Raw genomic sequence first — 27,835 nt, 5'->3', positions numbered from 1 at the left:
ACTGTTTCAAGAAGCCATTCTGGATCCTCCTTACAAACTTTGCTCTATCTACGCCCCTAGCACTGAGTCCCAGTCAATATAGCTGAAATCTCTCCCCACAATACCCTGTTACTTCTACACCTTTCCAAAATCTGCCCATGTATCTGTTGCTGTATCTCCCACTGGCAGTTGGGTGGCCTATAAAAAAAACCCCCCAACATTGTGACCACTTCCTATTCCTGAGCTCTACCTATACTGCCTCGCTGTATGAGCCCTCTGAGGTGTCCTCCCGCAGTATTGTTGTGATATTCTCCTTAACCAATAGTGCAACTTCCCCACCCCTCTTCCCGTACTGAATAGAATAAAATCATAGAATCCCTATAGTGTAGAAGGAGGCCATTCGGCCCATTGAGTCTGAACTGACAAGAATCCCATCCAGCCCCTATCCCCGCAACCCTACATATTTACCCTGCTAATCCTACTAATCTACACATCTTGGGACACAATATGGCAATTTAGCATGGCCAGTCAACATACCCTGCATATCTTGAACTGTGGGAGGAAACCGGAGCACTCGGCAGAAACCCACACCGGCACGGAGAGAATGTGCAAACTGCACAGTCACCCGAGGCCGTAATTGAACCACGGTCCCTGATGCTGTGAGACAGCAGTGCTAACCACTGCGCCACCGTGCCGACCCTCGAGTCTGCATCGACCACAATCCCTCCAGGCCCTATTCCTGTAACCCCACATGTTTACCCTGTTAATCCCCCTGACACTACTAAGATCAATTTAGCATAACCAATCAATCTAACCCACACATCTTTGGATTGTGGAAGGAAACAGGAGCACCTGGAGGAAACCCACACAGACTTCATAAACAGAAGTGAAATATATTCATAGATTATAGAATCCCTACAGTGCAAGAGGAGTTCATTTGACTCATCCAGGCTGCACCTACACTCTTGATAGAGCACCTTACCCAGCACCAGCACCCCCATCATACCCCCACAACCCAACACATTTACCCTGCTACTCCCCCTAACATTAAGAACACTAAGGGGCCAATTAATATGACCAATCCACCTACCTTGCACATCTTTGGACTGTGGGAGGAAACCAGAGCACCCGGAGACACATGCAGACATGGGGAGAACATGTAAACTCCACACAGTCACCAAGACTGGAATTAAACCCAGGTCCCTGGTGGTATGAATTTGAAAGCCATTTCAGTTTTGAGGAAATGATCATGACAATATACACATTGTCTAAGAATGTGGTCATTCTGTACAAATATTGTTGATCGATGAGGAGGTTTACATGGCAGTAAACACAGAACAAGTGAAGGGACACGGATTTAAGGTTTGAGGCAAGCGAGACAAAAGCAAATGTGAGGAAAAATTTTTTTGAACAGCAAGTTGGATCACATCAGTTGTTGAGCTTGGCACAAAGTACCCAAAATGTTGTGTCCTTTCCAAAAAAAAGACTTTTAATCTGGTTTTAATCCTGTGGTACATGGAGAATAATCTTTCAAAAAGGAATCAAGTTTTATCCACAGTTTTCTATATGGCCTGAGTTTGTCTGTCTTGCTCGCAGCTTCCCTCTCTCCTGTTGCTTTTTTCAACTAATGTGAACATTGCCTGAACTCATTGTGCATCTTGTGAAAAGATTTCAGGAGGTTCTATGATATGATTTCCTGATGGAAGACCGGAGGGAAACTTGTCAATACTTAGTACTTCATATGCTGCTGATCTCCAGTGTCCTAAGGTTATAATGTCTCTAACTTTTCTCTTGTTCATACTCAGCATGAAAATTCTTTTTAAGTATAAGATGTAGGAGCCAAAGTAGGCCATTTGACCCATTAAGTCAGCTCTGTCATCATTCAATGAGATCAGATCTGATTTGATAATCCTCAACTCCACTTTGTTGCCTTATCCCCATAACCCTTGATTCTATCACCGATTAAAAATCTGTCTATCTCAGCCTTGAACATACTCAACGACCCAGCCTCTACAGTCCTCTGTGGTAAAGAATTCCACAACTTCCACCCTCCAAGAGAAGAACATCCTTCTCGTCTGTCTTAAATGGGTGACCTCTTATTCTGATCTTAGCCTTCTGGTCCAAAATCACCCACAAGGGGGAACAACCTCTTAGCATCTACCCAGTCAAGCCCCCTTAGAATCCCATGTGCCTCAATAAGGTCACCTCTTAATCTTCTAAACTCCAATGAAGCCCACCCTACTTAATCTCCCTTCATGAGAAAATCCCTCCATACCCAGGATCAATCTTGTGAACCTTCTTTGGGCTGCCTCAATGCCAGTATAAATCCCCTTAAATTAGGGGACCAGAACTGTTCACAGTATTCCAGGTGTGGTCTTAACTCGTGCCTGATATAGTTTGAGCAAGACTTCTCTATTTTTTTAATACTCCATTTCCTGTGAACAAAGGTCATTTTTCTTCCCTATTATCCACTGAACTTGCTAGCTTTTTGTGATTTATGCACGAGAACCCTCAAATCCTTCTGTGCTGTCTTCATTGAAATAACATAAAGCTCCTTTCTTCTTCCTTCCAAAGTATATAACCTCACATTACTTCACTTTAGTACGTGAAGAATGAGTTGTTAGAAAAACATAGACACCTTACAAAGTACACAACTTTGAAGATGATTAAGTCATAGAGTTATACAGCATGGAAATAGGCCCTTTGGCCCAAATCATCAGTGCTGACCAGGTTTCCTGAACTGGACTAGTCCCATTTGCCTGAGTTTGGCACATATCCTTAAATGTTTCCTATCCGTGTGCCTGTCCAAATGTCTCTTAAATGTTGCAATTGCCTCTACGACCACCTCTAGCAACTCATTCCATGTACACACCAAGATTTTGCCCCACGTGCCTTTTAAATCTTCCCCTCTCACCTTAAACTTATGCCCTTGGGAAAAGACCTTGGCTTTTCACATGACATACCTATATGTCGTGATTTTATAAACCTCTAAGGTCACCTCCCTTCCTAGGCTCCAAGGGGAAAAAATCCCAGCCTATCCAACCTCTCCTTATAATTCAAACCTTCCAGTCCTGGCAATGTCTTTGTAATTTTTTGCACCCTTTCCACTTTAATAACTTTCTTCCTGAAGCATGGTGGCCAGAATTGTACGCAGTCCTCCAAATACGGTTGTATCAATGTCTTGTAAAGTTGCAGCATAATGCCTCAACTGCTCAATGAAAGAAGCCAGCAAGTATTAGTGGAGATTTGCTTCTGAGTGGGGGCCTGTGACTAGTGGTGTGCCACAAGGATCAGTGCTGGGTCCATTGTTGTTTGTTTGTCATCTATATCAATGACCTGGATGATAATGTGGTAAATTGGATCAGAAAATTTGCTCATGATTGGAGGAGTAGTGGACATTGAGGAAGATTTTCAAAGCTTGCAGGTGGATTTGGACCAGCTTAAAAAAAAATGAGCTGAAAAATGGCAGATAAAGTTTAATGCAGACAAGTATGAGATATTGCACTTTGAAAGGACAAACCCAGGTAGAACATACATGGTAAATGGTAGGACACTGAAGAGTGCAGTAGAAGAGGGATCTGGGAATACAGATACATAAGTTCCTAAAAGTGGTGTCACGGGTAGTCGTAAAGAGTGCTTTTATACATTGGCCTTTATAAATCAAAGTATTGAGTATAAAGAGAAGGGATAGGACCTATAAAAGGTGAAGGGGGAAAGGTCTGTGTGGAACCAGAAGAAATGGCAGAGGTGCTCAATGAGTACTTTGCCTCAGTATTCACGGTGGAAGCTGATCTGGGAGATTTTGCTACGGATTTGCAGCAGATGGAAAAGATTGAGTTTGTGGATATTAAGGTGGAGGATGTGTTAGAACTTCTGAATTCTATCAAGATAGATAAGTCGCCGGGACCAGATGGGATATACCCCAGGATACTGTGGGAGGCGAGGGAAGTGATTGCAGAGCCCCTGGCGATGATCTTTGCGTCGTCACTGGAGACGGGAGAGGTTCCGGAAGATTGGAGGATTGCGGATGTAGTCCCTATTTTCAAGAAAGGGAACAGAGATAGCCTGGGAAATTACCGACCGGTGAGTCTGACCTCAGTGGTTGGTAAGCTGATGGAGAGGCTTTTGAGGGACAAGATCTACAAGCATTTGGAGAGGTTTGACATGATCAGGAATAGTCAGCATGGATTTGTCAAGGGCAGGTCGTGCCTTACAAGCCTAGTTGAGTTCTTCGATAATGTGACTGAACACATTGACGAAGGAAGTGCCGTGGACGTGGTGTACATGGACTTCAGCAAGGCGTTTGATAAGGTCCCCCATGCAAGACTTCTTGAGAAGGTGAGAGGGCATGGGATCCAAGGGCCTTTGGCCTTGTGGATCCAGAACTGGCTTGCCTGCAGAAGGCAGAGAGTGGTTGTGGATGGGTCTTTTTCTGAATGGAGGTCAGTCACCAGTGGAGTGCCCCAGGGATCTGTTCTAGGACCCTTGCTGTTTGTCATTTTCATAAATGACCTGGATGAGGAAGTGGAGGGATGGGTAAGTAAGTTCGCTGATGACACGAAGGTCGGTGGTGTTGTGGATGGTCTGGAAGGATGTCAAAAGTTGCAGCAGGACATAAATAGGATGCAGGACTGGGTGGAGAAGTGGCAGATGGACTTCAACGCGGATAAATGCGTAGTCGTCCATTTTGGCAGAACCAACGGGATGAACGAGTACACTATCAAGGGCAGGAGTCTTAGTAGTGTTGAAGAGCAGAAGGATCTTGGGGTCCGGGTCCACAGGACTCTTAAATTGGCCTCGCAGGTGGAAGAGGTGGTCAAGAAGGCGTATGGTGTACTGGCCTTCATTAATCGAGGGATTGCGTTTAGGAGTCGGGAGGTAATGCTGCAACTTTATAAGACCCTTGTCAGGCCTCATTTGGAGTACTGTGCGCAGTTCTGGTCGCCTCACTATAGGAAAGACGTAGAAGCTATTGAAAGGGTACAGAGGAGATTTACAAGGATGTTGCCTGGACTGGGAGGCATGCCTTATGAAGTTAGGTTGAGGGAGCTGGGTCTCTTTTCCCTGGAGAGACGAAGATTGAGAGGCGACCTGATAGAGGTTTATAAAATGTTGAGAGGAATGGATAGGGTGGATTCTCAGAGGCTATTTCCCCAGGTTGAAATGGTCGCTACGAGAGGACACAGATTTAAGGTGCGGGGAGGAAAGTACAGAAGTGATGTTAGGGGTAAGTTTTTTACTCAGAGGGTGGTGAGTGAGTGGAATCGGCTGCCATCAGTGGTGGTGGAGGCGAACTCGCTGGGGTCTTTTAAAAGACTTCTGGATGAGTATATGGGGTTTTATGGGATTGGGGGTTATAGATAGGTGTTGATGTGATCGGTGCAACTCGTGGGCCGAAGGGCCTGTTTGTGCTGTAGTGTTCTATGTTCTGTGTTCTATAAGAATTGGAATGCTATGGTGAGGTTGTATAAGACATTGGTAAGGCTGAATTTAAAGTATTGTGTGCAGTTTTGGTCACCTAATTACAGGAAGGATATTAATAAGGTTAAAGTGCAAGAAGGTTTACAAGAATGTTGCCGGAACTTGAGAAACTGAGTTACAGAGAAAGGTTGAAAAGGTTAGGACTTTATTCCCTGGAGCGTAGAAAAATGAGAGGAGATTTGATAGAGGTGTAGAAAATTATGATGGGTATAGATAGAGTGAATGCAAGCAGGCTTTTTCCACTGAGGCTAGCAGAGAAAAAAACTAGACATGGGTTAAGGATGAAGGGGGAAAAGTTTAAAGGGAATATTGGGGAGGCTTCTTCAGAGTGGTGGGAATGTGGAATGAGCTGCCAGATGAAGTGGTAAATGCAGGCTCACTTTTAACATCGGGTACATGGCTGAGAGGGTTGTGGAGGGATATGGTCTGGGTGCAGGTCAGTGGGACTAGGCAGAAAAATGGTTCTTCACAGCCAGGAAGGGCCAAAAGGCCTGTTTCTATGGTTTTATGGTATGTATTCAATACTCTGACCGACGAAGGCAAGTGTACCAAGTGCTGCCTTCACCACCCTGTCTACCTATGATGCCACTTTCAAAGAACCATGTGCCTGCATCTCTAGGTGCCTTTGTTTTAACAATGCTCCAGGGTTCCACCATTAACTGTGCAAGTCCTACCCTGGTTTGTGATGCCATAATGAAACACCTCGAATTTACCTGAATTAAACTTCTTCTGCCACACCTCAGCCCTCTGGCCCAGTTGATCAAGATCCTGTTTTGTTTTAGATAACCACCTTCACCGTCCACTACTCCAGCAATTTTGGTATCATCTGCAAACTTACCAACAGTGCCTCCTATATTCTGATCCGAATCATTTATATAAATGAGAAACAACTGTGGATCCAGCACCAGTTGCTGTGGCATACCACTGATCACAGGCCTCCAGTCTGAAAAGCAACCTTCTACCATCACCCTCTGCCTCCTACTGGCAAGCCAATTTTGTATCCAATTGACTACTTCTCCCTGCACCCAATGTGACCTAATCTTACCCTGGTTATGCTCATTTCAGTAGTATGGCCATAAGTTTATTCAGTGACTGTACTGGTAAGATTTCTTTATCTTGGAATCAGTTATTTAATCCTAGTGTTTGCCAGAAGAAATTGCATTAAAGAGTAAAGTAGTAAAATAGTTTATTTTTGTCTTTCAGGACTAACGGATAGGACAGAAAAGCTGAACGCTCTTAAGGAATTGTTGAAGAAATTTCCTGCAGTAAACTATGAAGTTTTCAAATACATTATTACGCATTTAAACAGGTAGGTTTAAAAACTTAATCTGGCCACTGAAAGAATGAGACGAGAAGGACAATGCCTCTTTAGGATGTTGAATATAAACCATAGACACTTGGGTTTGATAAATATGACTGGACTAGTTGAGTATTCCAAAAAAGATTCAAATCAGGAGGAAGTTGCCCCCCTCAAGGTTGCAACGAGTACCCATTTTTTCAGAGTGGGTCAAAAATTTGGGTGCCTTTTTCTTCCTTAGCAATTTGATCTAACTGTGTGTCTAGTATACCAAAAGCAACATTTTGGGTTGGATTTTGGCATCAGGAATAAGTGATGATGCTTGCTGCTTTTCGCAAAGATCTGGTCTCTGTAGTGTATTTAATCTTTAATTCAGGTTCCAATATTCAGATGTACAGAAACAGTGATGTCAAGTAGCCTGAGCAGCCAATCACAATGAAGCATTCTCACAGGAAGTAAAATACACAGGTTCTCCCTGAGTTTTTAATTACTTAGAGAGCAAAACAAAGATTTAGTTTGGGGAGCAAAGCAGAAGTTGAAAGATCATGAATGTAAAAATAGTGATAATTTTCATATTTAAAAGCTAGTGCAACTCTTATCATTATGGAGCAATTTCACATTCCACAGACACAAAAGTGGTTTCCAATGCCTTAAAGATGTCAACTATGAGTACACCATTAAAAATTTGGTTGCAGCTCATTCAATAATGTTTTCTTGTTCCAGTGAAATTGTAAGTATAAAAAGTGGAAGTTCACACTAATTCATGTAATTTCTAAAGATTCCCATTTGCAAGGACATCAACATCGCACTCTGTGAAGGAGTGTGGAATCACCTGCATTTCCGTATTTAACTGCAATGTAATCATGCTGTTATCTTCAATATTGTAATGATGGTAAATGTTAATTTTGCTATTGTTAAACAACTGAAATCTGGTAAGTTTCAGAAATTCTTACTACAGTCTGAGAAGACATTACAATGTTCTGAATTCGGTTCTGGCTCTGGAAGATCTGATTTGCTTAGCAACAGTTGCTCAATATGTTTGAATTGTGAAAGAAGTAGGGAGCAGAAAATAGAAAATGTGCAACCCATCTGATATTTAATGGTGAGACTGCCCATTCTCTACTAATGTAAAAGAAGGAACTTGCATTTTTACAGCACCTTTTTACTACTTCTGACTTTCCCAAAGCTCTTTACAGTGAAGTGTCTTTTCTTTCAAATATAGCCACTATAGCAGTGTAAAGAACCTGATAGCCAATGTACACACAATTAGATACCACAGTATGGAAATGCCAAATATGTTTGTTAGCGGAGGGATAAATGTGGACCTGGGTACAGGGAAGACTCCCCTGCTTTTGAAATAGTTACATCCAGTTGAGAGGGTAGTTGGGTCTTGATTTTATATTTCATCTGAAATATAGATCATCCGACAGATGTACTCCCTCAGTACTGCACTGAAATATCAGCCTAGATTACAGACTCGAGTCTCTGATGTGGGACAATTTAGAGGTAAAGATGCTATTATTGAGCCATGTCCGACACAGTAATCTGGCAACGCAGATGATTGAACATTATATAACCTGTGCCACTTCGTGCATCTATGAATTCTTTCCAAACCCACAAAAATACAGTAACTTTTTTAAATTTGAAAGGACAGGTGGTTAGTCTAGATAGTCCAGATAGGCAAATTGAGAATCAAATCCTGATATAGTCTCTGCACAGGTATTTACTGTTAATTTTGAGCTCTGGAGACAATTATGTTGCTGCTTATTGCTTTTCCTTGGTAGCTGATTGGTAACTTCCCCTGCCTAACACAAACTAGACTGGTGGTGGGGAAGGAGGTGTAATTAAAAAGGAGTGGATACTCCATCCCCATCCCAAGATGGCTGATTTGAGTTGGATACCTGCTTAAAGCTTTAAATACAAATATGGGGCCTTGATACGATAACTGAACTGTACAGTTGATTTTAACTGAGCTCTGAGTGAGGCAGATTTGCTGTGCCAAATCTGTTGCAATACAATAAAGAGCAGGACAGCACATGAACCCCACACTGATCACGTTGTCCTATCTAGACTAATCACCTGTATCCCCCTCTTCCCTGCCTATTTCCTATTCATGTGTCTGTCCAGGTAAGTCTTGTATGTCACTCATGTGTCTGCCTCAACCACCTCACTTGGCAATGCATTCCAGGCCCCCACCACCCTCTGTGTGTAAAAAAAACACTTCCCCGCACATCTCCATTGAACTTTTCTCCCCCCCACCTTACTTTGAACTTGTGCTCCTTGTAATTGTAATTTCTGCCCTGGGAAAAAGCTTCCAACTGTTCACCTTATCTATGCCCCTCCATAATCTTAAAAACTTCTGTCAGGTCACTCTTCACCTTTTGTCTTTCCGGGGGAACATATATTCAATTTCTCCTCGTAGCTAATACCCTCCATACTAGGCAGCATCCTAGTAAACCTTTTCTGTATTGCCTCCAAAGCTTCCGCATCTTTTTGGCAATGTGATGACCAGAATTGGACCACAATATTCCAAATGTCGCCTAATCATCGTTTTATATAACTAACATAATTTGCCCACTTTTATACTCAATGCCCTGCTGCCACCCATGCTGCCATTTTTGAGGATCTGTTGACATGCATGGCTAGAACTGTGTGCCTATGCTTCTGCCATTTATTTTATAGCTCCCACCTGAATTGGGTTGCCAAAATACATCACCTTGCATTTGTCTGGGTTAAATTCCATCTGCCATTTCTCTGCCCAATTTTTGAGCCTATCAATTTCCTGCTGTATTCTCTGACAATCTTCGTCATTAATTGCAACTCCAGCAATCTTAGTATCATATGCAAACTTACTAATCAGACCATAAGAACATAAGAACATAAGAAATAGGAGCAGGAGTAGGCCATCCAGCCCTTCGAGCCTGCCCCGCCATTCAATAAGATCATGGCTGATCTGTCGCTGCTCAGTTCCACTTTCCCGCCCTCTCCCCATAACCCTTAATCCCCTCTCCTATCAAAAACCCATCAACCCGCGTCTTAAAAATATTTAGCGAGGCAGCCTCCACCACTTCAACGGGCAGAGAATTCCAGAGATTCACCACCCTTTGAGTGAAGAAGTTCCTCCTCAACTCCGTTCTAAACCGCCCCCCTTTTATCTTGAGGCTGTGCCCCCTAGTCCTATTGTCTTTTTTGAGCAGGAAGAGTCTTTCCACCTCTATCCTATCCATCCCATTCATCATCTTATACGTCTCAATGAGATCTCCTCTCATTCTTCTAAACTCTAACGAGTACAAGCCCAGTTTATTCAGCCTCTCCTCATAGCTCAACCCCCTCAACTCCGGTATCAGCCTAGTAAACCTCCTCTGCACTCCCTCCAAGGCCAAAATATCTTTGCGCAGGTGCGGCGCCCAAAAATGCACACAGTACTCCAGTTGCGGCCTCACCAATGCCCTATATAGCTGCAGCAAGACCTCCCTACTTTTATATTCAATCCCCCTCGCTATGAAGGCCAGCATCCCATTTGCCTTCCTGACCACCTGCTGCACCTGCAAGCTGGGTTTTTGCGACTCATGCATAAGGACCCCGAGGCCCCTCTGCACCGTCGCCTGCTGCAGTTTTTCGCCTCGTAAGTAATAGTCCTTCCTACCATTCTTCCTACCAAAGTGGACCACCTCACACTTGCCAACATTAAATTCCATTTGCCATTTCCTGGCCCATTCGCCCAGCCTATCTAGATTATTCTGCAGACTCTCAACACCCTCCGCACAATTTGCCGTTCCCCCAATCTTGGTGTCATCAGCAAATTTCGACACTCTACACTCGGTTCCCTCCTCCAGATCATCTATATAAATGGTAAAAAGCTGAGACCCCAGCACCGACCCCTGGGGCACTCCACTAGTCACCATCCACCAATCCGAATAGCACCCGTTGACCCCCACTCTCTGCCTCCTATTTGACAACCAATCCTCTATCCACGCTAACACCCTACCCCCAACTCCATGTCCCTCGACCTTCTGCAATAACCTCTTGTGAGGCACTTTGTCAAACGCCTTCTGAAAATCTAGAAAGACCACATCCACCGGCTCTCCTCTATCCACCGCCCTAGACACATCCTCATAGAACTCCAGTAAATTTGTCAGACACGACTTCCCTTTGATGAAACCGTGCTGCGTCTGCTCTATCAAGCAATTCCCTTCAAGATGCTTTGCAATTTCCTCCTTAATGACAGATTCTAACATTTTACCTACCACAGACGTTAAACTAACCGGCCTATAATTCCCCGCCTTTTGCCTGGCACCCTTCTTAAACAACGGCGTAACATTAGCCGTTTTCCAATCATCCGGCACTTCCCCGGAATCCAGCGACGTTTGGAAAATAACCACCAAGGCACCCACTATCACCTCCGCCATTTCTTTCAGAACCCTCGGATGCATTCCATCCGGTCCTGGGGACTTGTCCACAATCAGCCCCTCCAGTCTGTCGAGCACCGCCTTTCTAGTAACAGTAATGTCATTAAGACCCTCCAGTCCTACCACCTTGCCATCGCTAACACCCGGCAAATTATTCACGTCCTCCTCCGTGAAGACAGAAACAAAAAAGTTATTCAATACCTTAGCCATATCCCCATCCCCTACCACTAGGTACCCTTTCTCATCCTCTAAAGGACCAACATTCACCCTAGCCAGCCTCTTCCTTTTTATATATTTATAAAAACTCTTGCTATCCTTTTTTATATTAAGCGCTAGCCCAGCTTCATAGTTTCTCCTACCCTTCCTTATCAACTTCTTTGTCAATCTTTGTTGACGTTTAAACCTCTCCCAATCCTCTTCTCGCCCACTACTCTTAGCTACTCTAAATTCCTCCGCTTTTAGTTTAACACTTTCCTTCATCTCCTTTGTTATCCACGGCTTATTACCTCTCCTCCTACTATCCTTTTTGACCTTCGGAATAAATTTCCGTTGAGCACCAAGAAAGATCTCCTTAAAGATCCTCCACTGCTCCTCAACAGACCCTCCCTCCAACGCGCTCTCCCAGTCCACATTCGCCAATTCTTCTCTCATCCTACCGTATTTCCCTCTATTCAAACAAAGGACGCGTGTCCGGGAACCTACTTTCTCCTCCTCCATCTGCACCAGAAACTCCACCATACAATGATCACTCTCCCCAAGAGGATCCTTCACCACAAGACCAGCAATGTTTTCTTCCAAGTCATTTATATATGTTGCAAACAGAAGCCCTAGCACTGATCCCTGTGGAACACCACTAGTTACAGACTGCCATTCAGAAAAACAGCCTTCCTCTGCTACCCTCTGTCTTCTATGGCCAAGCTGGTTCTGGATCCATTTAGCTAGACCACCGTTGATTCTGTGCGATTTAATCTTTTGCACCAAGCTGCCATGAAGGACCTTGCCAAATGCCTTACTAATCTCCATGTAGACAACATCCACGACCTTTCCCTCGTGAATCATGTTTGTCACCTCCCAAAAGTCAATCAAATTAGTGAAACACGACCTCCTTTGTACAAAATCATGTTGTCTGTTGCTAGTAAGACTATTCAGTTCCAAATGTGTGTAGATCCCTATCCCTAAGAATCTTCTGCAACAATTTTACTATCACTGATGTCAAGCTTACTGGCCTATAATTACCTGGGTTATCCTTAAAAAGCTGGACAACATTGGCTATCCTCTAATCCTCTGGGACCTCAACTGTGGCCAACGAGAAAACAAAGATTTCTGTTTGAGGTCCAGTAATTTTCTCTCTTGTCTCCCTCAGTAATCTGGCATAGATGTCACCTGGCCCTTGGGATTTGTCTACCTTAATACTTTTTAATATTCCTAACACTTCCCTCATAATAATGACTTGCTCTAGAGGGTTTGCATACCTGTCCGAAATGCCATCCTTTGAATATCAATGCAAAGTACTAATTAAGGATCTCGCCCACTTCCTTTGGTTCTACCCATAATTTCCCTCCTTTGTCCTTGAGTGGACCAATTCTTTCTCTTACTACCCCCTTGTTCCTAAAATATGTACAAAATGTCTCGGGAGTCTCCTTGACCCTGTCTGCCAGGGACATTTTGTGAGGGTGGTAAGAAGATTAAATAAGCATATGTTCTATTTATTAATGATTGTAAGTTTCTTTCTGGGCCATATGAAGCACGGTTGGTGCTTCACGCCCCACAAAGAAACCTTGGACCTCTTGAACCACAAGCTTCACCATCTCTAACTGCAATTCTTTTCCCATGCTGAAATGATACACGTGGCTTGTGACAGGGATCATTTCTTCAGGACAAGGGCAGCAACCTCCAAACCACCCAATTGTAACTCCCATTTTTGTTGACAAGCAGCATGCTAATGAAGTCTGAACATGAAGGCAGACCACACATCCCTGTTGCTGCTCCCACATGAGCCAGCCATTTAGGCTGTATTCCCACTGGTAGATCTGAGCGCAAGGTCGACACCATGGGGATGGGGAATGAGCTGAAGTTGACTGGAGGAACTGAGGATGAAGAAGAACTGGTGCTTCCCATAACAAACATCAGAGAGCAATCCATGCAGAATGAAACTTGTATGAAATGGCAAAAAATACTGGACGCCTGTATAGAGCGAATGAATTCTTGATCGCAAACCAAAGAAGCCTGTACTGAGGCGCTATTTGACTTTTTGCGTGCCCAGGATCATGATGGCTGAAAATATTTTCAGTCAGTTAAAGTAGCTGAGGAACTCGAACTGTACCAGAATTCGTAACAGCTGTGGAGAACTGTTTTTCACTGATTTCTAATAGTTTGAGCGAAATGAATCTTTATGGTCATTGCACGACAGTTCATGCATTGCCTTTGTTAAAGGTTTACTGTGTTTGTGATTGAGTTTGGAGCTAGTAATTGTTTAGTTATACTTGCCATTATGAATAAATTTATTCAACTCCAAAAAAAAGACAGGAAATCAAAGGCAAGAAAAATCAAGTAATTAAAGCTGATTGAGACTTAGAATAAAATAGGGACTTTAATTTCCTATCTGTTAAATTGGAAGCACTATGATTCATGATCTGTCAAAAAAGTAATACTTCCAGATATCAATGTACAAATTATCATCATCAAACTGAAAGTGGCTTTTCGGGCATAATACGGTCAAAGCTTTTCCTCATCAAATAACTGGTAAAGGAACTTGTAAGCAGTTCTGCTGCCCATAGGAAATCTCTGTGCTAAACCCCATATACATTTTCTCATTGTTATTTTGCATTCATAAATGTAGACTTTTTATAGCAAAAATATTTTCAAAACCATAAATTTGATTGTGAAACAAGTTTACATTCAATTGAATAGATAATGATGAAAGAATTGTGCAGTAGAAATTACTTAGCCCCTATGTACTGTGGTGCCTAACAACACACCCATAGTAAATATGATATTTGGTTGATCATTGTAATGAGTTAGCCAAGATCTCAGATTCTTCCAAATGTTCAGCAGTAGCTCACAAACCATTTGAGACACAATGCTTTCATGTGTTAAATCATGGAATGTTGGCATCACTTGGCAAGGCCCATATTTATTGACCGTTTCCAATTGTCTTTGGCAAGAAGTTTTGTGACGTGAACATGACTTGCCACTATGAAGACTGAATGTTGTCAGGGTCTTCTAGATATGGGCATGAATTGCTTCAGTATCTGAGGAATTGTGAATGGAAGTGAAAAACAGAACAGATTGCATAATCATCATTGAGTATTCCCACTTCCCACCGTATGATCGAGGCAAGGTTATTGATGGTTGGGCCTAATGAATTCCTTGGGGCTGTGGCGATTGGTCTCCACCTTTCTTTGCGAGGCATAGCTGCAGCCAGTGGAAGGTTTTCCCCCTGATTGATTCAATATTACTCAAGTTCCTTGACGTCACACCCAATCAAGGTTGCCTTGATGCCAAGGTCAGTAATTTGCCTGACCTTGGAGATCATCTTTTTTGTCCATTTTTGGAACAAGGCTGTAATGACGTCTGCTGCCAAGTGGTTCTATGGAACATAACGTGAGTATTGGTGAGCAGGCAAAGTGTGCTTGGTTAGCATTGTCAGTGACTCCTTCCATCACTTTGCTATTTGAAAATAGATTGATGTGGCAGTAATTGGCTGGCTGGTTTGGATTTGTCCTGTTTTGTGGATAGGATATACCTGGACAGTTTTCCATTTTGGTTGATAAGATTTTGTGAAACTGGTTGGCTATGGGCATGGAAATTTCTGCACAAGTCTTCAGTACAACAGTAAGCATATTGTCAGGGCCCATAGCCTTTGCTTGTCCAGTGTGCTCAGCCATTTCTTGATGTCACATAGAGAGAATTCTGTTGGCTTAAGACTGGCTTTGGTGATAATGGGGATCTTCTTTATTGGCAAAAGATGGTTGCAATCTCATCAGCTTTGTCCTTTAATAGCTAAACCCTGTCGTAATTGAAAAATTACTTAATTGTCCTCCACCACTTTCTTCGGAAAGAGAAACAATGTTCGAGATGGAAAAGGATGAATAACATACCTGATGGATTGACTATGTATCTGTGTATGGTTCGGATGTAAGGCAAAGCATTCCTTTCTCATTTGGAGACTGGGCATGGAGAAAAGAGCAAATATTCAAGAATGATTCACAGATATTTCCATTTCATGGAAGTAGCAAACTTGATAGTATGAGGAGTCATATGGACTCAGTGTTAATTCTGTTTCTCTCTCTGTTGATACTGCTAATCCTACTGAGTTTATCCAACATTTTCTGTTTTCATTTCTGATAGATCAGTTATTTGTTTTTCCCAATTCTTTAAAATTCATGTTATGTTCCACCTCAAGGAAAGCTGGTCTTTAACCCCAAATGCAAATGGCAGACACTGAGCTGTAGCCATTTCTTGTGTAATGCAAAGAAAAACAAAACTTTGGGGTGGCCTTTCAGATGTATTTTGCATTGGCCAGAGCTGATTTTGGTGTCCATTTTGCCTAATACTGCAATGCTTCTGTGATTCACTGTACAGTTCTACTTAAGTTTGGGCTTTTCATAGAATCATAAAATGGCTATAGCCGCGAAGGAGAGCATTTGGTCCATTTGTGCTGGCTCTCTGCAAGATCAGTTCCACTAATCCCACTCCTTTGCCCTATCCCTGTAGTCCGACAAATATTTTGTCTTTGGATGCTTACTCGATTTTCCCTTTGAAAACCGTGATTTGAATCTGCCTGCAACACATTCTCAGCAGTGCATTCCAGATCCTAATCTAACTAAACAAAATAAAATATCATGTTGGAGAAGATTAAGCAAATTAAAGGGAAAAGACAAGGCAGTAGAACAAGGTAGTTAAAAAGGTAGTGATGATCAGAGTATGGCATGCAGGAACAGTGATTGCAAACTTCTGTGTCAACAACTAGGGCCAGAGTTAACGAAAACAGTAGAGGAACTGAATCTGTATTTGAATGTTTGCAGCATTCACATCAAAACAGATGAATTGTCAGCTCAAGTAGAAATTCGTATGCATGACCTGATTGCCATTACAGTCATGATGTGGAGAGGCCGGTGTTGGACTGGGGTAAACACAGTAAGCAGTCTCTCAACTCCAGGTTAAAGTCCAACAGGTTTATTTGGTAGCAAATGCCATTAGCTTTGAGTGCTGCTCCTTCGTCAGGTGAGTTACACATCTCCCACTCACCTGACGAAGGAGCACGCTCTGGAAGCTTGTGGCGTTTGCTACCAGATAAACCTGTTGGACTTTAACCTGGTGTTGTGAGTCGTCTTGCTGCCATTACAGTGACACGGCTACAAAAGCTGGGACCTGAATATCCAAGGATATAAAGCATTCAGGAAGGAAGGGAAGCTGGGCAAAGGTGATGGGGTGACTTTGTTAATGAAAGGAGGCATTAGTACAGCCATGAGAGAGGACCTTAGTTCTAAAGATCAAGACGTGGAATCAGTTTGGTTGGAACTAAGAAACAGCAAAGGTCAGAAAAGATTGGTGGGAGTTATTTATAAGCCACCAAACAGCAGTGATGATGTAAGTCTCAGTACAAGTGAGGAAATTAGATGTGCATGCAAGCAGTAATACAGTAATCATGTGCAATTTCAATTTGCACATAGAGTAGATAAATCTAATTAGTGTTAGTTGTGGAGGATGAATAATTGGAATGTATGCACATTAGTTTTCTCGAGCAGCATGTGAGGAACCATCTAAGTAATGGGTTATTTTAGAGCCAGTATTGTATAACAAGAGAGGGCTGATCAATATTTTTGTTGTAAAGGTGTGTTTAGGAAAGAGTGACCATAATATGATAGAATTTTGCATTGAACTACATCATTTTCAAATTCAATCAGAGACTAGGGTCACAAATCTGAACAAAGGAAACTGAGGTGCAGACTTCCTATGATGATAGACAATCAATGACTGACACTTAAAGAATTAATTCCTTTAATGCAATAAAGTCCAGCAAGGAAAATGTTCCAACTGTGGCTAACAAAAGTAATCAAGGATTGTATTAGGTCAAAGGAAGAGAAGTGTAAATTTGTCAAAAATAATGGTAAGCCTGAGAATTGGGAGTATTTCCAAATTCTTCAAAGTAGGACCAAGAAAAAGATTAAGAAAGAAAAGATCAGCAAAGACAAATGCGAATCCACTAGTAAATTTACTGTTCTAACTCAACAGATATAAGAACATAAGAAATAGGAGCAGGAGTAGGCCATCTAGCCTGCCCTGCCATTCAAATAAGATCATGGCTGATCTGAAGTGGCTCAGTTCCACTTTCCCACTTTCTCCCCATAACCCTTAATTCCCTTGCCTACCAAAAACCTATCTGCCCGTGTCTTAAATATATTTAGTGAGGTAGCCTGAGCGGGAAGAATCTCTCTACCTCTACCCAATGCATCCCCTTCATTATCTTATACGTCTCTATAAGATCCCCCCCTCATCCTTCTAAACTCCAACAAGTACAGACCCAGTCTATTCAGCCTCTCTTCATAGTCCAACCCCTCTCATCTCCAGTATCAGCCTAGTGAACCTCCTCTGCACTCCCTCTAGGGCCAAAATATCCTTGCACAAGTGCAGCGACCAAAACTGCACACAGTACTCCAGCTGCGGCCTCACCAGTGCCCTGTACAGTTGCAGCAAGACCTCCCTGCTTTTGTCTTCTATCTCCCTCGCTATAAAGGTCAGCATCCCATTCGCCTTCTTGATCACCTGCTGCACCTGCAGACTTGGGTTTTTGCGACTCATGCACAAGGACCCCCAGGTCCCTCGCACCATAGCATGCTGCAGCTTTTCACCCTTTAAATAGTAATCCCTCCTACTATTATTCCTGCCAAAGTGGATAACCTCACACTTGCTAACATTGTACTCCATCTGCCAGATCCTCTCCCACTCGCTCAGCCTATCCAGATCCCTCTGCAGACTTTCCACACCCTCCACGCAATTTGCTTTTCCACTTATCTTCGTGTCATCAGCAAATTTCGACACCCTACACTCAGCCCCCTCCTCCAGATCACCTGTATAAATGGTAAATAGTTGAGGCCCCAGCACCAATCCCTGTGGCACTCCACTAGTCACCAACTGCCAATCAGAATAGCACCCATAGATACCAACTCTCTGCCTCCTATTAGACAACCAATCCTCTATCCACGCTAACACCTTACCCCCAACTCCATACCCCCTAACCTTCTGAAGCAACCTTTTGTGCGGCACCTTATCAAACGCCTTCTGAAAATCAAGAAACACCACATCCACCTGTTTCCCTCTGTCTACCGCACTAGTCGCATCCTCATAGAATTCCAATAAATTTGTCAGACACGACTTCCCCTTAACGAATCCGTGCTGCGTCTGCTCTATCAAACAATCCTTCTCAAGGTGCCTCGCTATTTCTTCTTTGATGGATTCAAGCATTTTTCCAATGACAGACGTTAAACTAACCGGCCTATAATTCCCTGCCTTTTGCCTGCTACCTTTTTTAAACAGCGGCGTAACATTAGCAGTTTTCCAGTCTTCCAGCACTTCCCCGGAATCCAGCGAAGTTTGGTAAATAATCACTGAGGCGTCTACGATCACCTCTGCCATTTCCTTCAGAACCCTGGGATGTATTCCATCCAGTCCTGGGGACTTGTCCACCATCAGTCCCGCTAGTCGATCAAGCACTACCTCTCTAGTGACAGTAATCGCATTCAGGCCCTCAACTCCTACCATCCTTCTATCTTTAATACCCGGCAAACTACTCGCGTCCTCCTCCGTGAAGACCGAGGCAAAAAACTTCTTTAAGGCCTCAGCAACCTCCTTACAAACCTACACCTGTCCCAGGTTTAACACAAAACAAGAATGCTCACACGATGCTGGATTTTTCAAGCTCCTTTGGACGTAAAATTGAAACTGACTTTCGACCCCGTAACTTCCAGCAAGCCTTGAAGTAGAGATAGAGCCACTGTTGGCCTCTTGTTTTTCCCAGCAAACCACTTCAAGGGACAGAGACACTCCGGCCACTAGCTAGCCAGCCACCAAAAGCTAATTTTCCAAAACCAGGGAGGCTCATAGAAACACCTGTCAGTTTGGATTCCACACAGCTTCTAACTAGAAAACAGCCAGTAACCAAAACTGAAACTAAAGCTCTCTTGGGAGCGGGAAAAAAAAACTCTCCCACCTGACCTGTGAATTAATCCTCCCACAACACTTCAAAAAGTCATAAACTCCTGTAAAGGGCCTGAGGCCCTGATTAAAAATAAACAAAATCCCATTAAGCTGCAATAAAAGGACATCTAAGTAAACAGTTTAGTGCCTGTTTAAAACTGCAGAGAACATGATTAAAAACAGTTTCTTAAAGGCACAGTACTGTCATACCTGGACTTGATATAAATCCCATTGTATTGAAGAGATTGTATTGAATGCATTGGTGGTCACCCGTCAAAATTCTATGGATTCTGGAATGGTTCCTGCAGATTGGAAGGTGGCAAATGTAACCCCACTATTTAACAAAGGAGGGAGAGAGAACATAGGAACTATTAGGGAAAATGCTAGAATCAATGAAGAAGGATGTGATAATAGAGCACTTTAAAAATGTTAGGATTGGACAGAGTCAACATGGATTTATAAAGGGGAAATCATGTTTAACAAACCTGTTGCAGCCTTTTGAGGACACAACTAGCAGAATAGATTGTGGGAACCAGTGAATGTGGTATATTTAGATTTTCAGAAAACCTTTGACAATGTTCCACACCAGATTGGTATACAAAATTGGAGTATTTGAAATTCGGGAAGATAAACTGGTGTGAATGGAAAACTGGTTAAGGGACAGAAAACAGACTGGAAATAAATAGATCATTTTTAGGTTGGCAGGCTGTGACCATTGGGAATCGCAAATGATCAGTGCTTGGGGCTCCAAATATTCACAGTCTACCAATAATTTGGATGTGGGCATTAAAGGTAATATTTCCAAGTTTGCAGATAATACAAAACTAGGTTAGAACAAAAAACTATTTAGCAGTCCCTTTGGCCCACCAAGCTTGCAACAATACATGATTTCCATCTGTTCACATCCCATTCCATTGTCTGTCAAGATACATCTTGAACATTGCTAACATGCCTGCTTCCACCACCTCCACTGGCAGTATGTTCCAAGAACCCACCCTCTGTGTGAAAACCTTTCCCTGAGTGGCTCCCCTAACATTACCACTGCCCACGTTAAACCTGTGTCCTCTTGTAATTGACCCTTCCATCCTGGGAAAAAGCCTCTGACTATCCACCCTATCTATGCTTCTCATAATTTTGTAGACTTCTTTCTGGTTGCCCTCAGCCTGTCTTTCCAGTAAAAACAACCTGAGTTTATCCAACTGTTGATACCTCAAATCCTCCAGACCAGACACCATCCTGGTAAACCTTCTTTGCACCCTCTTCAAAGCATCCACACCTTTCTGGTGTTGTGGTGACCAGAACTGCATGCAACATTCCAGATGCAGCCTAACTAACGTTTTATACAGCTGTAACATAATTTGCCAACTTTTATACTTGATGCCCCAGCTGATGAAGACAGACATGTTGTATGCTTTCTTGACCACCTTATTCACCTGTTGCCATTTTCAGGGATCCATGGACCTGTATGTCCAGGTCTCTCTCTCAATGCTCCTAAGGGTTCTGTCATTTACTGTGTAATTCACACCTGAATGCGATCTTCCAAAATTCATCAACTTACATTTGTCAGGATTAAACGCCATCTGCCATTTCTTTGCCCAAATCTGCAATCTATGTATATCCTGCTGTATTTTTTTAAACAATCCTTGTCACTATCTGCAACTCTGCCAATTTTTGTGTCATCCACAAACTTACTGAGCAGGCACCTACATTTTCCTGCATTACAAACAACAAAGATTAAGATGCGAGTTATGAGGAGGATGAAAAGATGCTTCAAGTTAATTTGGAGAGGCTAAGTTACTGGGAGGAAAAAATGGCAAATTGAATATAATGTGTAGAAATGGGAAGTAGGAAGAAGGGAAATAGAGGATACCTTAAATGGGGAGAGGCTGCCAGGTGTTGAACTTAAATGGAACTTGTGTCCTTGTTAAGAGTCACTGAAAGCAAGCATGCATGTGCAGCAACCAATACACAAGGCAGAGGTATGTTGACCTTGAGTGCAACATGATTTGAGTATAGGGGTAAAAGTGTAAAGATGTCTTGCTTCAGTTAATCTTGGTGACACTTCTTCTGAAATATTGTGTGCAGTTTTGGTCTCTACCTCAGGGAAGGTAATCTTTGGAATTTTCTGCCCCAGAGGCCTGTCGAGACTCAAGTTGTTGAGTATGTTCAAGACTTGAGATTGACAGGTTTCTACGTTTAAAAATGTGAAGGATGTGAAGAAAGTGCAGGAAAATGGTAATGAAGCAGATCAGCCATGATCCCATTGAACGGCAGAGTGGGCTCAAAGGACTGAATGGCTTTCCCCTATTACTATTGTTCTTAATTGCTCACTCTATAAAGAAATTCTATATGTCATTGTTGACTCTTCTGCCATTGATCTTAAATTGAGGTCGCCTGGTTCTCAACCATCCTGCCAATTGAACTAGTTTCTCTCTCAACCACTTCGTTTAGACCTCTCATGCCTCTTCGTTATTTTCTTCTCTGACAAATGACTTAATTTCTCTAACTTGTTTTATTACTGAAATCCCCAAATCTCTGAAACCATTTTTGTAACTTTTTTCTGCAATCTCTCTGAAGCCTTCACATAAATAGTGGCCCTCTAATTGGTCACAATACTCCAGCTGAGGCTGTGCAAGTTTTGCTTTTGTACTTACCTCTATTTATAAGCCCCAGGATCCTGTATACCTTATTAACTGCATTCTTAATTTGTTCTGCCACCTTCAACAATTTGTGCACATTTATCCCCAGGTCTCTCTCTTCTTGCTTCCTCCTTAAAATTGTACCTTTTACACTATATCTCTTATTTCTTTCTACCAAAATGTATCCTTTTGCACTTCTCTGCATTAAATTTCATCTGCCAACCCATCTGTCCACTTATTTTATCACTGCCTTCGTAGCTCATTTTTTTGTGGATATTTTCAGGTTATTCCTTATGTCCAATTCAAGGTCATTAATATTTCATCAAAAAAAACAAAAGCCCCAGTAATGATCCCTGGAGAACCCCACTGTATACCCTTCTCCAGTCTGAACTGTTCACTACTACCATATCACTCACCCAACTTTGTATCCATGCTTTAATTTTCCCTTTTATTCCATGAGTAAATAGCAGAAAAGATTGAAAGGAACAAATAATAGACATTATATTTGCAAACATAAAATCTGAACATTACGGAATGGTATTTTATCTTCGGTTGAGTTATACTTTTGATTGGGTAGTTTCTTTCAAAATGTTAAGATGAACAGTATTAACTGACTGACTTTAATTTACGGTTAACAGTTTGTGAGAATTTGAAGTGATTTATTTTGAGTATGATCTTCCTGTCCTGCATGAAGTCGACCATTTGCGGCGGAATGGGCGAGCCATGCACAAGTCAGACTTCGGCTGGACCAGAAGATCATAATGGCTGGCCATATTTGTCCTTGACATTTCTTTGCTGGTAAATTGTAAACCTTCGATTCCATGATTGCTGTGTTTTACAAAATGATGGCTGTTAAAAAGTATTTAGTCATCTGAACTAAAGCAAGCCAAGACAGGAGATCTGAGGCTGTACTTCCATGATTAATATTTAATGTTAATAACAGTGATGAAATTTGTAATTTAAAACCTGATATTTTTCTTGTGTTTTAATTATTGCAGGGTTAGTCAACAGAGCAAAACAAATCGTATGATAGCAGATAATCTTGCCATTTGTTTTTGGCCTACTTTCTTGAGACCTGATGGCCTTACGAATGCTGCATTGAATCAGTCTGCAATTGAGACGTTTATCCAGCAATACCAGTTCCTCTTTTGCAATGGGGAAATTGTAGAAACGGTCATCCCTCCTGAGGAGCCTTGTACAGGTCAGCTGGTAGAACCATTATTACCACTGCCATCATTGCCACCTCCGCCACCACCAACATCTCAACAGTTCCAAACACAGATGCAGGCAGATCAACTTGATATCATGTGAGCAAAATAGGAACAGATATCATTACTAGAAGCTCTAAACAGAGTATCTGACAACCCAAATGCTGAAGTTTGGAAGACATAAAAAGGTTGTGCATTTGCAAACTATAATAGCAGCATTGCTTTAACATCAATCTAGTATTCCTTTCCTCACTTTCCAAAGGAGACTGTTATAAGTGTGGATATTAATGGAATTTCTAAAATTGCTGTGTACAAAACAAACTGGCTGCAATAAATACATTCCACTTGCTGCATGAAAGAAAAGCAATTTTGACAGTCTCTGTGGATATTTTGTGGTTGTTTTCTTCACAAACTTTTCAACAGTTGTGAATAACAGAGTTTATGTATACACTAAATTGTACAAAATGAAGTCAAATATATTTCTCATCCAACAATATATTAAAAAGAATTCCAACTGTTTGACTGGATTTGGCCTTTTATTTGTGCTGTTTTGGGAGTCAATGTGTTTGTGTCCTTACATATGTGTATGGGTGGGTAGATGGACATGCTGTCATCAACAGCCTCCCAACATTTGCACTGCTTCTGATAATGTAGTTTTAAGAAAAATTGGCAGGAGTACTGTAAAAGACTTGATGCTACTGCACCTTTTGTTTACTGGTAATAGAACTGTGGTGATTCTTTTTGTTATGGGAAGAATCCACTTATTTTAATGACCAACAGCACAATAAGGATCAGTTCAGGAGGAAAAAACTGAGCTTAAAATTACCGTCATTTTATCCTATATGTCTTATTGCATTTGTTTCATTTAAAGGATGAAATGTAGACTTTTATAGTACCCTTAATTGTTGGAAAATAATGCATGTGTTTAATTCCTGGTTGGTCTTATACCTTATCCTAATGCATTTTTAGAAATAATTTTCCTCTTTGGGAAGAAAGAGGAAATATTGGGTGTATAGAAAAGTCATTTTTCATAAAGATTGTAAATCTTTCATTAATCTTCAATTATATGGCTTTCACATGTGTTTGCAATAAAGATGGTGTATTAAATAGCTATAAGTACTCCTTGTTTCTGTTAACTCATTTTAATGTGACCCGAATAAATAACCTGTTATGAATTAAATATTGCTAACATAGCAATAAAAATTTTGGGTATTAGCAATTACACACAACAATTTATGTATAATTTTGTAAAGCTTGTATTCTTGTTACTTCCTGTGGTATTTTGTACTAAAATTTATTTAGATTATTTTATCTTGCATTGTTCAGATTACATGTATGTAACATCATCTTGTTTTTAAAAAACTTTCTTTTCAAATCGGTACCCAATTTGCTGTAAAATGATTCTGCTTCAAGTAGAAATTTTGTTAATTTGAGTAAGTGCTGTAAGTTTTACTGGAAGTTGATGTAAAAAAAATATTGGTGAGCTGAATGGGATGTAGTCAATACTTGGTGGGGAAGCTTGCTTTATGAATAGCATCAATTCTACTTTAGTTCTCGAACAGTTAAAAATTTGCATCTATTTGAAGATATTGTCAGAACACTTCTTTTCAGAGAATTGTTAATCATTTGGTACACATTCTGCAGCTAGTATATGTTTTGTGTAGGTTTGGGTGCTAGTTAATTATGAAAACAACTCATTTTGCTCAGTGTTGTTATTTGCCTCAGTGGGACTGATATGAAAACTCTTAAGATTTTGACATATCTACAATGTATTATAGTAAATAAATCATTTGAGAAGCAAATCTTAAGAGTTTGTAATCCACTTTCCTTAATAAAATTTTTCTATGAACTGCAGCACTGCTGGAAAGAACATTTTTTGCACACTACAGGATTCTTTATAAGGCATTGAAATAATATTAGGATTTGTTTTATTTAAGGGATTGTTTCAATTGCTTTCTCAAAGAAAATTCCTTGTGTTTCTATATTGATAGGCTTATTACTAGGAAAAATATTTTTACTTTGAAACCTGAGGTTTCACCATTCCAATTGTGAAAAGTTTGAATCCTGTTTTGCGCATCTGTGCTAATTGACCATTATTGTTATGAACTACACGCAGTGTTTAGAACACAGACTGTTGATTATTATAAAGATATTTAAAAATATTTAATATAACATAAATACTCATTTGTAAAGGATGCAAAATGAAATAGTACAAGGATCTCTTTTTTAATTCTGAGTGGGACTATAGGATAGGTTAACTGTAAAATCCATGCCATTGTTACTTACAGACTTCTCTATTCCAATGCACTCCTGGCTGGCCTCCAATATTCAACCGTGCACAAACTTGAGGATCTTCCAAAATTGGTAGGGACATTTGTGCAAGAAAGTGATAAATTTCTGATAGCTCATTAAGTGGCAAAGATTTTATTTGTTGAAGAATCTTCTGGAAGTTATTTTCTGAACTAAGTATAACTTTTATGTTCCAAAATAGCTTCTTAGGGCACATAGTAAAGTCTCATTTGTTCACCAACCTGGTGTTTGCTGACCATATGCTGGTTAAGCAGCACCTCAATTTTAAAGTTCTCATCTTTGTTTTCAAATCGCACCATGGCCTCACCCTTCTGCAACTCCAAACTCCTCCAGCCCCAGTAACCTTGAGAAAACAAACAAAATACCATGGGTGCTGGAAATACTCTTTGTTTCAAGTCTGTGAGCTTTCACGTAAAGAAGCATAGCAGGTTTGAAATGCGTATCGAGGCTAGAGAGATTGTGGTTGGTAGAATGGCTGTTTTACCAAGAATTAAGATTTGAAGCCATGAACAGAACATCTTTGCAGTGAGAAGGTGCTGTGGAAAGGAGAGGTGATTGGGGAGTTGACCTTGTTCAAATGTTGCTGTCAAGTGACAAAGTCCTGTGAGATACTTATTCTTCAGTTCTGGCCTCTTGAGCATTGCTGATTTTTAATAGCCCCATGATCCAGTTGAAACAATTTACAGTAGTAATGGGAGGTGTTGCAGATTAACAGAATGTAACATATAACCCCAACTCCCTATACAATAAATTTGTAGTGCCATTCGTGCAAGATTTTTGCCAACACATTATTTGGCAAACATTCCATGTGATGAAGAATCTTTCACTTAGATGATATTCAGTGGAATTGAAATATTTGCCATGGTGCTAGACTTTTGAATGGACCGACCATATATTAAGCTGAACTTTCTGCACACCCTAACTGCGACTGTAACAAACATTCTGCACTCTCTCCATTCCTTCTCCCCCTTGTACTCCAGGAATGGTACATTTTGTCTGTGAAGCACACAAGAAAAATACTTCTCACTGTATCCCAATACATATGACAGTAATAAATCAAAATATTACAGCAGTGAGTACACTGCAAAAGTTTAAAGACAAGATTGAGGCTCTTGCCTGATTAACTTGCTGATATCTCCTCTTTCAATGACATCTCTATGACTGTCTTCTGGACATCTCCCTTCTACAGCATCCAACTTCATAGCCCCAACCCAACACGGTGGCAGAATGGTTAGCACTGCTGTCTCAAGCACCAGAGGCCTGGGTACAATTCTGGTCTCGGGTAACTATGTGGAGTTTGCACATTCTCCCCACTGTCTGCATGGGTTTCCTCCCACAGCCCAAAGATCTGTGTTAGGTTGATTGGCCATGGTAAATTGACCTTAATGTCAGGGGATTAGCAGGGTAAATATGTGGAGTTGTGGAAATAGGTTCTGGGTGGGATTGTAGTCAGCGCAGACTCAATGGGCCGAATGGCTGCCTCCTGTACTGTAGGGACTGTATTTGGATTGCTTTGCCAAACCTGTCATTTTAGCCTGTTGCTAGCCCACTGAATTGATTTCCACCAAGCAAGTTATGTCAATCTTGTATTTTCACTTATTTCTGATTTACCCCTTGACTAGTTTTCTCCCCATTTCCAGCATTTTCCTACTTTCATTCATGACTCTTCCAATGTCCTCTTTCACTTTAATGGTTTCCAATTTCCTAGCTGTGTCTACTGTTCAGAATGGATGTCCAATATCTTCTCCATCCCCCATGAAGACAATGTGAGGGCTCTTAAGATTTTTTCTTCAGTGTAGACCCCAGCAGTTCCAATCCACTATGATCACCTGTTGTCTGGCTGAATATGTTCTCAGTTCATCTTAGACTCTACTCACTTCCTCCAGTTAAAAATGTTCTTACGAGTGTCTATATGTGTCCTAGCTTTGCCTGCCTTTTTTGCAAGCTATCTGAAACATTCCTTATTCCTATACTCTTTTTAGAAAATAGAACCATAGAACACTACAGCACAGAAACAGGCCTTTTGGCCCTTGGCTGTGCTGAACTATTTTTCTGCCTACTCCCACTGACTTGCACCTGAATCATATCCCTCCACACCTCACTCATCCATGTATCTGTCCAAGTTTTTCTTAAATGTTAAAAGTGAGCCTGCTTTTGCCAATTCATCTGGCAGCTCATTCCACAGTCCCACCACTTGTGTGTGAAGAAGCCACCCTGAAAACTCCCTTTAAACTTCACCCTTCACCCTTGTCCTTTAGTTTTTTTCTCCCTAGCCTCAGTGGAAAAAGCCTGCTTGCGTTCACTCTATCTATA

At 41.5% G+C, this 27,835-nt stretch overlaps 1 protein-coding gene across 2 annotated transcripts in view; it reads left to right on the top strand.

Annotated features, from left to right (window-relative positions):
* Positions 1-25,066, top strand: part of arhgap5 (Rho GTPase activating protein 5) — an 83,759-nt gene extending 58,693 nt beyond the window's left edge. For both annotated transcript variants that reach the window (XM_080202872.1, XM_080202873.1), the window contains exons 6-7: positions 6,664-6,769; positions 23,003-25,066. In XM_080202872.1, the coding sequence (XP_080058998.1) occupies positions 6,664-6,769; positions 23,003-23,315 (419 nt within the window). In that variant the 3' untranslated portion in view covers positions 23,316-25,066. The remainder of the gene's footprint in view (positions 1-6,663; positions 6,770-23,002) is intronic.
* The last annotated feature ends 2,769 nt before the right edge of the window (positions 25,067-27,835 follow it).

Source organism: Carcharhinus amblyrhynchos, chromosome 14 (genome assembly GCF_965287045.1).
Source record: "Carcharhinus amblyrhynchos chromosome 14, sCarAmb.v2.hapA, whole genome shotgun sequence".
In the NCBI taxonomy this organism is placed as follows: Eukaryota; Metazoa; Chordata; class Chondrichthyes; order Carcharhiniformes; family Carcharhinidae; genus Carcharhinus; species Carcharhinus amblyrhynchos.
This window is presented reverse-complemented; position numbering and strand designations above follow the sequence as displayed.